The following is an 11063-nucleotide window of genomic DNA, read 5'->3' on the forward strand; positions in this document are numbered from 1 at the left end:
TAATAGTTGTATTGTTTTCATTACATGCAATAGAGATTTGTCAAGAGCCGAGGCATGCCAACATGTTTCAAACTACTTTTTTTTGCTGGATTGTTGAATATGGTAAATGATCCAAGTCCTATATTTGTAAAGTCCTATATCAAAATATCTAACACCAAAAACACGTTTGAAAATTACCCAATCTCCTTTTGGGCGGGGGGTTGAGGGAGGGGACCAATGGAGGGGACACAGATAAAGTACCCCAACTCCGCTGGAAAACCGCGGACTTGGCAACACTGGCTTGAGCACGCGCAAGTGGGTGTCGCTGTCAGTCTCTATGGAAACTAGGCAAACTTCAGGCAAACTCTTAAGCTACAGTTGATTGCGGGACACATTTATACATTTCTTCTGCTTTGATTAATGTTGTTTTCCAATATCACTGCGAAATGAAGACAAAATGATTGTATCCACATCAATGAACGCGGGAGAAAGAGCCAGGGCTGAAGCTGATGACACGGGTAAAGGTGTTGCGTCTTTAGCTACAGGTAACTTTACAGTCTAACGTTACATTTGTCTTTAAAATGACATTAAATACAGACTTAACGTGACCAACATAGACGTATCCATTCCTGCATTATTTACTATTACTACTACTGCTTTATTGGAATATTATCATCCTTTTCTAAATGTCTACTTGTTTTATGTTGCTGCTCTGACTAACGTTATTAAGTTTGATATTAAAATTTCAAAGTAAACAATACTTTTAAGCATATATGTATACATCATGTTTTCTTGTCAGAAATATTACATGTTTAGCAAGTTATTGTGGTACATGAAATGAAAATTAAACTGGTTATTGTTTAATAATTAAATTAAATCAAACTTAAATGAAAATACATATGTTGAATCTGTTAGGGTTAGATCTGTTAGATTACTAGTTTTAGGGTTTGAGTTATTATGACTAAGGTTAACATTACTTTTAAATGACTTTTTACCTAACTTGTTTATAACATACACTCTAAATCTGTTAAGTAAGACTTGTATTATATTGTATTTTAACTTTAGGTTAAAGAAAATTGGATTTTTTTTAATTACATAAAGTACATGATTAAGTTTTGAAATACTTTTTTTCATGTCATACATTGTTTAACTGAGAGGTGTATCTGTCCCCATTTTCAAAAGTTTGCATGGTTTTATTGTGCTATTTGAGTGTGCATAGCCAAAGCTGAAGGATGTGATTTTTTTCTAAGAAAATATACATTTTACATAAAATACATTTAACCCATTATTTGCCTAAAAGGGAATGAAAATGCAATGTGTTCTTTTATAGCATTTCATGTTAAATGCCTAACAGTAAGATTTTTTTTCTTTGAAAGATCTGGATTCTCGGAGTGCAGCTGCTGATGGCACAAAAGTTAATGCCGAAACAACAAAAACCAAGGTGTCAGAGAGTGACACCAAGCCTTTAGGCCCTAGGTGATAAAGTGCAGTTTTTAATAATATCCAAATGACATTTGCTTAGATTCATTAGCTTAAGAATAAAAAATACTGATTGATATTTCCTGTATCCTCTTCAGAATTACCAAAGACTTCTTAAGGGAGCACTGCAAGAAAAACAAACTGTACCTGACACCAAGGCTGAATGACACACTTTATCTTCACTTTAAAGGTTTGAAATTGCCTACACAGAAGAGTCTAATGTTGAATCTTCATCTTTCTTTTCAACTCTTTCAATAAAGCTGTCAATTCTCTATTGTAGGTTTTTCTTGTATAGAGGGTTTGGAAGAATATACTGGCCTGCGTTGCTTATGGCTCGAGTGTAATGGCATTCGGAAGATTGAGAATCTGGAGAATCAGACAGAGCTTCGCTGTCTGTTCCTCCATCAGAATCTCATTCACACTCTGGAAAACCTGGAACCACTCAGCAAGCTTTGCTCGCTCAATGTCTCGAACAATTATATTAAGGTCATTGAGAACATATGTGAGTAATAAACTGATTGTCAAACCTTTGACCCTGTCATTTATTGTCATTTATCAATACATTAAAGTTTTGTTTTTCAGCGTGTTTGAGCGACTTGTCCACTCTACAGATCTCTCATAACACACTGGAGAATGTGTGTGACATGGAGGAGCTTTCACACTGTCCATCCATCAGTGTCCTTGATCTGTCCCACAATCACATCAGTGATCCAGCCCTAGTTAATATTCTAGAGAAAATGCCTGACTTGGTAAAATACAGTGCATTTCTCTCTCAGTTATGCTTGCTTGTAAATGTTGATTAAATTGCCAGTTAATTTATGTTTGTTTGATTTTTCCAGCGGGTGTTAAATCTAATGGGCAATGAAGTCATTAAAAAAATCCCAAACTACAGGAAGACTCTGATTGTGCGTCTGTCTGAAGCAGCTGACCTATCTAGACGATCGGCCTGTATTTCCCAAAGATAGGTTAGCAGCAGCGTTTACTGTTTAAAAAATAGCATTGTCAGATTATTATCTGCAGTTTTCTCCACAAAGTTTATATTTGTAACCGGTTACTCTAGAGCAGGGGTGCCCGATACAGTCCTGGAGGGCCGGTGTCCTGCAGAGTTTAGTTCCAACCCCAATTAGACCCACCTGAACCAGCTATTCAAGCTTTTTCTAGGTGTACTAGAAACTTCCAGGCAGGTGTGTTGAAGAAAGTTGGACCTAAACTCTGCAGGACGCCAGCCCTCTAGGACCGAGTTTGTGCAACCCTGATCATAGAGGGTGTTGCTTTATATTTTGCATTATTTCACAGAGCATGTGCCGAAGCCTGGGCAGCTGGTGGTTTGGAAGGTGAGCAAAAAGAAAGGGAAATGTGGCAAACAAGAGAGAGAAGGAAGATCCAGGAAAGTTTGGATGCAATGACTGCTATTCGAGAGACTGCTCTGAAACGGCAGCAGGACCGAGAGCTTTCAGAGAAAGGCAAACACACGTTCGCTTTACCTATACATTACAGTTCAAACAAATTCAAAGAGTAAACAAGCACTCACATTCTCTTACTCTGGATTTACCATACAGTATCATTAATCCTTTTTTACGATTTACCCTCAGGAATTATAGAGTTTCCAAGTCCAGTTGCTGAGGACCAGAGCCCTCATGATGAAATATCAGATATTGAACCAGCAGAGAGTGACTCGGATAGTAAAACAACACAAGAACAAAATGATGCATCTCCATCATCATCAGAGATGGACAACAATTTCAACTCTGCATCTGATGAGGATCAGATTATTCAAAACATACTAAATGATTCAGACCAGTCAAAACCAGAATGGATTGAGAGTCTTCATCCATCATTTGACCAGGAACAGATTAGTCAATCAGCAGCATGGGGACTGAAGCCTAAAGAGGAGAAGAATCAGATTATGAGCATCTACACAAAACCATCACAGTCCGATCAGAGCGTTTCAGTCTCAGTCTCAGGTCCCGGTGCTCTTGTCACTGAACTGATCTCTGAGGATGAAATAGAGTCTATCACCCTGTCGGATAAACCGACACTAACAATTGATGTGAGTCTTTACACCATTATAACTCATTTGTTTTTAGAATACAGTTTCATTTGAGTTCTTATAGTATTTCAATTCAAATAACATTTTCGGATTCTCCCTAGGATCTTCCAGATCTTGAAGATGAAGAAAATAGCCCCATACTCCAAATAACATCACAGGTAGGAGCAGGTGTTTTTCTTAGAGATTTCAGACACCTTTGTTATTAGTGACACCAATGGCCGTTTAGTGAACTGCCGCCTCACACTTGTTCACACATAACGGCCTATATAATGCACTAAAGTGTTTTTCAGCCAGTGATAAACTTCCGGTGAAAAGTTGATGGGACTAATTTCAGTTTCATATGGGTTTTTTTAATAGAGCATCGAAAATGTAAATTAATTAAAATAAAATCTGTTAAATAGACTTAAGCATTCATTTAGTTGTTAGTTAGCGTAAAACGTGATGAAAGCCTGTTTAAACGCAAGCGCCTTCAGGAGCAGCAGATGAGTTCAGAAACTCCACTGAAAATACTGTGGTAAAATAAATGTCTATATTTTAAAGACATGACACAGAACAATGTAATTTAATTTAGTGCTTTTTGCCTGTTCTGAAACCCACTTTATATTGTATTTTAATCAGGCAATGAAGATGATTGATTTTAAAGAAACCAGATCTTATACGTGGCGATTTTATAAAAACATGACAGTTCATCGGAAGCGCTTGAGCTGGCTTACTGAAAAGTAAAAGTCCCTCTCTGTGCATATACCTCATTGTACATGAGTCGGAATATTATTTAATATTTATTATATATATTTATATTTATATATTTATATTTATTATTTAATTCCGGCTCTGGGTAGGGTTGCACCAGCTGTTTGTAAGTTTTTTCTTAAACTGGAACGTAAAGTCCACAGTAGGGGCTTAGTAACTACTAGCTAGTTTGTAACTAAATTCGTTCTCACTTCGGTTGCACCACCACATGTTCTTAAGGCAAACCGTAGTTAGTAGGTCGTAAGCTCTCTGTAAAGTCATGCATAGTTGCATTGAATGACGTAATATGCAATAAAAAGCATTTAAATAATAATAATATCAATAAACTGCTTTTAAATTCTGCAACTAATGCATCTATATGTCCTATGAAAAGTAAATAAAAAATCACATTTTTATGGTACATTAAATTACAGTCAGTCACTAATAGCAGACGACGCACACACCTGCATCGCGAGATGTGAATGCATGCGAAATACACATGAAGTTCTCAAGTCGTTTTCACAGTTGTGACAGAAAATTGGGGCCACATCCAATGGAAAAATTACAATTTTTAAATGCTACATTTTTTAGAGTGGGATCCATCCAAAGATTGAGGTGATCCCGGCAGTGACACAGAGTCAGAAGCTGTTAAGAGTTTGTATCACTGGCCTCAGACAGACACCGTGGCCCTTGATCAATCTCAGCAGCTTATCAGTGTCTCAACTAAGAGAACTAAGAGTCCTGCCTTCACCAGTCTAGCAGAGGCTGGAGATGACATCCCAAAGGCAACGGAAAAAAGAAAGACTGTTCTGATTGAGGAACTGGACTGAGTCTTTGTGATTGAATGGAATAGATATAACCATATTGCGTCTGAAGGCCTTTCAGCACAAACATTGAATATCAAAATATAGGGCTTGTACCATATAGATAAAGATGTTTAATTTGTTAAAAGAATATGTTAATCATTTAAATAAAAATGTCAAATAAATTACTTTGCTTTGAATTTTATTGCAAATATTGTAAATTTAAAATGACACATATACACAAACAGTTCCCTCAAATTACAACTTGTAGTGTCATTTTTACCTGATCCTTTAACACAAACTCAAAAAATGACTTTTACTGCTTGTTCAGTCCACTTATTTAAAATGAGTTGAAACCACAATTCTTAAGGTTTTATGGGGACAACTTAATTGTTTTAAGATCAATACACTTAAATTAGCAAATAAAAAAAAAACGATCAAAGCCCCGATCAAATCACATGATTTTTATTGTCAGTTACAAAAGTCACTATGTCAGATTATGCGATTTTTTATTTATTTATTTATTTTTTTTGATAAATTTGTATAGGATCAAACGTTTTCTTGCTGCTGCTTATATGCTTTAATTTCCATGCCACTCGCGGCAAGTTCAGGCGAGTAAGTGTTTAAAAAGAAACCCATGGCGCAAGAAAATATACATTTAGATTTCAAAGAAAATATCTTAATATTATTAAGAAATCATAAGTTTGAGCCTGTCCATGTCGTAAAGAATGCCCTAATGTGGTTATAATGTTGTGGTATAAGGTTATAATAATGTGGTTATTAGTTGTCAGCAAGCATCAGTGTTTCTTGAGATTGAAATTGAAAAATTTGAAATTGAGATAAGAAATATAGTTATAGCAACACTTGTTACTGCTTTGGGAAATAACGGTCATCGTAGATGTCACAAGATGACAGATTGTGGAAAGAAACGTGTAGTCTGGCAGATTTGTTTCCTACAACAAGTCAAAATTTCATCAAGTAAAAAATCACATTATCTGACATAGTGACTTTCATAAACGACAATAAAAATCATGTGATTTGACTGGGGCTTTAATCGATTTGGGTTGTGAGAACATGAAGGAATTGTGTGGAACCAAGCATTTTTTACAGTGCAATTTACAAATATTTAATAGTGTACACATTTGAACATTGAACATTACTGTTTTTTATACAAAACAAGTTTTTAAACAAGCAAGCGCATAATTAGACTCACCAACTCTCTTACATATTAAATCACACACTAGAGGAAATATCAAATACAAAGAAAAAGACTCTATGCAGATGTGTGCCTGTAGACCCGACATTGCCATCAGTTCGCATTTGTGTTTATCAGTTAGATCCGAATCAGCAGGAGAAGAGAGCAGCATATCAGGAGCAGGTCTTTCCTGACAAAATGAGCGAGTCCTTTGAGGGTTTCCTGATTGGTTTGATCAGTGTTGGGTACCAGAGGTGTGGTTGCAGTCACAGCTTCAGTACGACTGGCACATATATCATAGAGGTTCCCTGCAAATGCTGTTTTCCGGGACTCTGCCCTCAAAGACTCCCAGATTTCTGCTGCATCGCCGCGACAACCTGACAACACTCCACTAACACACACCTGGAAGGCATCCCATGACCTGCGGATATGAAAATTGCAATGTAATAAGATAATGAGATGAAGCTGTGTTCAATGCGACGTATTTGTCATGTGTCTCACTTGCAAATGGAGTTGATGTCCTGAGGGTTTTCATCTGTCTTAGAGCTCACACTGTCACCCAGAGTGAGCAGACACTCAGCGAAGCCCCTATACACAGCACTACATGGAGGAGTCACTGCTGCACTCAGCACACACCAACAGAGACCTGAGGAAACACCCAAAAAGCTCTGATAGGATTTTGATTTCGGTGTACATCTTTTTCTAATTATTAAACAGACTGGACCACAAGTGTAGATAACAACGGTTAAGGACGTTAATTCCTTTTTTGCTCTTAATTGAATAAAAAAACTGTAATTCTGTTGTTCAATTCTGTCAGTTAATTATGCTGTCAGCATTGTTCCTGTTGGGAACAGATTTTGACGCCATTCATTAAATTTCTTTTCGGCTAAGTCCCTTTATTAAACCAGCATATGTTTTATGCAGCAGACGCCCTTCCAGCTACAACCCATCACTGGGAAACACCCATACACACTCCTACCACACCATACACTACGGCCAATTTAGTTTTATTCAATTCACCTATAGCGCATGTTTTCAACTGTGGGGGAAAACCGGAGCACCCGGAGGAAACCCACGCAAACACAGAGAGAACATGCAAACTCCACACAGAAATGCCAACTGATCCAGCCGGGACCTCGAACTTGCAACCTTCTTGCTGTGAGGCAATCGTGCCATTTGGACTCCCAAATGCCAGTGACAGATTCAAAAACAAGACTAACGTCCAATGCTAATGAGGGAGAGATAATGACCAAGTGGGCGGGGGGCTTTTTCACTCTCTGATGACATATACAAAGGTAGTATGCCAATCAAAGTGTTTTTGCAGACTGTTCTTATGAAGTGTGATTATAAAAATAAAATGAATATATTTTTAACAATTAGCAGCTGGTTATATTCACAGACAGTTGTCACATCCCCTTGAAAAACTGTTTGATAGTTCTAATATCCTGTCAGCCTTGTTACTCCTAGCTAACCGAGTTTGACACTATAGAATTGACAATTTTCCCCCAAGAACTCCACTTTCTACCATAAATAGTATAAGCACATAACATAAATGAAATCGTGATTAAAGTAAGAAACAATTGACAACTGGCCATTGAATTAAAAAAAACACACCCAAGGTGGTGATGTGGAATGGAGTAACGGGTATTTTTCTAATAGCTCATCATCAATTATTTCACTTATACTACAGTTACCACACCTAAAGACTAAATAATTGTTCAATTGTTGCTCTTAAAATAGTTTTGACGCAGTATAGGTTTCTTATGTATTTTATAGAATTATACATTGACAATCGGGGAGGTCAACTTTTTCGGTAGTAGTTTGGTAATACATGCTTCAGTAAATCATATTTATGAATGTATTTAAATTCCATTTAATTTATTAATAAAATGTATAAATTTTCAGTGTTTTTGTAGGATATTTAGTGACTATTTAGAATTTACTGTAGGTCAAACTACAGAATATGTGTCTAATTTTTCTTTTCTTTTTTTTTGCTACAGCAGATATAAACACCTAATTTAGAATAAATGTGTTTTGTGAATACTTAAGATTCCTATCGGTGCTCTAGAACTGCCAGTTTTCAGACTTTTGAATTATATTTTTTCCTTGCATTATTGGCGCAGTATGCTTTCACAATGGTATAAACCAGTGTTTCTCAACCACGTTCCTGGAGGACCACCAACACTGCTGTTTTGGATGTCTCCTTTGTCTGTCACAACCATTACAGGTCTTTCAGTCGATACTGATAAGCTGATGAGCTGAATCAGGTGTGTGTTGGTTAAGGAGACATGGAAAATGTGCAGAGCTGGTGGTCCTCTAAGAACATGGTTGAGAATCACTGGTATAAACCGTTATAGGGGGGGATCAAATGTATATTTATCTCAAGCCTTATGTATTTGTGTCAAGCCTGAGTTCTAATTCTAAAATACAGTTTTAGTGCTAATAACAGAGGCTTGGGCCAATGTGTGATGTTTCACAATGTTCACAGCCTGAGGGTAAAATGAAATATAGGGTTTAAACTGATTTGATATACTATACTACTATACAATAGCAATACTATGTGTTTTTAAACCATACTATACTAGTGTGTTTATACTATAGTATTTACAAACACTTTGTTTGTAAATTCTACAGTATACTGAAGTAACTATACTAAATTGTAAATAATAAATACCATAATATACTTTATTTTATACTGCAATAACCTGTGGTGTGTATTTGTTGTGTATCAGTGTGTGTTTGTATGAGATCTTTTAGGATCAAGAGTATCGGAAACATAATTGTGCCTTTTGCTGATATAATTGCATATTGGCTTAGAATGTTCATCCACCAATTAGAATCAAGCATAAACAGTATACAACAGTACAACATACAGTTGAAGTCATAATTATTAACCCCCCTGAATTATTAGCCGCTGTTTATTTTTTCCCCAGTTTCTGTTTAACGGAGAAAAAGATTTTTTCAACACATTTATTTATTATTTTTTTTATTTTATCTTTGCCATAATGACAGTAATAATATTTCACACACACCACACACCACACACACACCACACACACACACACAACACACATATATATATATATATATTTTTTTTTTTTTTTTTTTTTTTTTTTTAACTAGGTTAATAAGGTTAAACTAGGCAGGATAGGCTAATTAAGTAATTTATTGTATAACAGTGGTTTGTTCTGTAGACTATCGAAAAATATATAGGCTTAAAGGGGCTAATAATTTTGACCTTAAATTTTATTTATATTTTTTTATTAAAAAACTGCTTTTATTCTAGCTGAAATAAAACAAACAAGACTTTCTCCAGAAGAAAAAAATTATTATCAGGACATACTGTGAAAATTTCCTTGCACTGTAAACATCATTTGGGAAATATTTAAAAAAGAAAAAAAATTCAAAGGGGGGGCTAATAATTCTGACTTCAACTGTATATGGAAAAATTAACTGACAGGTCTGCTGAAAACTTTCTTGCTTAATTTAAATTTTCTTGCTGTTTCTTAGTGTTTTTTTTTTTTCTACGTAAAGCCAATTCTCTTTTCATTAAAAATTCTCCATATTATTCATATTCGATATACAAACTATAGCAATAGTCTATTGTTTTCTGTATGTTAATGTTTCTGTATGTCTATGCGACTTGCTGTACGTCACATGGATTAATCTGAGGATTAGACCCAGAGCAAAAACCATGTTTAAATCTTGCTGCAGAACAGCTCAAAGAACAAATCTCCTCCATTTTACCATTTCCCAACTATAACCACTTGATATGTTTATCTTGAATGAAAATACAAGTGTATTCAGTAGTTTAGCCAGGTGTTATTCTTTTTGAATGCTATGCCATGGTATATACAGCACACTATATATCATGACTGTGGCTACAACTTCACTTTTATTCTCTGATAAATAACAGAAGAATTGAAAAAGCAAATGTTTGCATATATAACATGCAGGATTTTAGATTAAATTAAAATCAATTATTTGTAATTTAATAATTAAATATGTGAAATAACATTGAAATTAAATATATATATATACATATATATATATATATATGAGACAAATTATGACATATCACATTATTACACACTCCAAAACAAACAAGCCTGAAAATAAAAAGAAAATAATTACAAATGGACATTTACTCACTGAGGCAGATTGAAATGAACAGCAGCAGATGCATTCCGTTTGAGCAGCCAGAGTTTTGAACTGAAGATCACACACACTGGAACACCTTAATGTTTACAACACTTCAACAAACAGTCGAGTATGAATCATCCATTGCTTCTTCAGATGCTTCATTCACCTTCCAGTCGTCAACTGTTGAGCTTGATGGATGAAAGGGAATGCGACATCTGATTATTAAAAGGGGGGAAAACTGTGGGATTAAAGATCATTTCCGGCTACAGCGTTTATTATATCAAAGTGTGTACCTTATATTACAATGGTTCTATATGCTTTAGAGTTATTGGTCTTTGTCTCTCTCTCTCACACACACACACACACACACACTCACTTTCTCTCCTACACAAACACAATATACAAACAGATGGAATAACCCCAGTAGGACTGTTATTTTAATTCCAGCATGGTACTTTCTAATAAACACACAGTGGACTCGGTTTGATTGACAGCCGTTGGATTATGTCATTGCGTAAATCTAAGGGGAGAGCAGAATAAAGACGGATTACAACCTCTTATATAAAGCCATTACTATCAGCTGCACTCTCTCATTTTCTCTGCTCACTATTTCCTAGTATTTGTTTGTTTTTGGACATGGAGTAATGGTGGTATCATTGTGTTCTTTAAGTAGGCTGAGATCCTA

At 35.6% G+C, this 11063-nt stretch overlaps 2 protein-coding genes across 2 annotated transcripts; one reads left to right on the top strand and one right to left on the bottom strand.

Moving 5' to 3' along the window:
- The first annotated feature begins 436 nt into the window (after positions 1 to 436).
- On the top strand, positions 437 to 5171 carry LOC130232795 (dynein axonemal assembly factor 1-like). The gene is given in 12 exon segments (XM_056462781.1): positions 437 to 524; positions 1356 to 1455; positions 1557 to 1648; positions 1739 to 1960; positions 2041 to 2207; positions 2298 to 2369; positions 2371 to 2423; positions 2755 to 2921; positions 3051 to 3508; positions 3610 to 3666; positions 4829 to 4862; positions 4865 to 5171. Coding segments are annotated over 12 exon segments (1713 nt in total). The 3' UTR covers positions 5068 to 5171.
- Positions 5172 to 6373: 1202 nt separating this feature from the next.
- On the bottom strand, positions 6374 to 10421 carry LOC130231491 (neuritin-like protein). The gene is made up of 3 exons (XM_056460820.1): positions 10388 to 10421; positions 6737 to 6881; positions 6374 to 6656 (listed from the first exon to the last, which is right to left on the bottom strand). The coding sequence occupies exons 1-3, from the start codon at positions 10419 to 10421 to the stop codon at positions 6374 to 6376; spliced, it is 462 nt and encodes a 153-aa protein (XP_056316795.1).
- Positions 10422 to 11063: the final 642 nt, after the last annotated feature.

This window comes from Danio aesculapii, chromosome 7 (assembly GCF_903798145.1).
Source record: "Danio aesculapii chromosome 7, fDanAes4.1, whole genome shotgun sequence".
In the NCBI taxonomy this organism is placed as follows: Eukaryota; Metazoa; Chordata; class Actinopteri; order Cypriniformes; family Danionidae; genus Danio; species Danio aesculapii.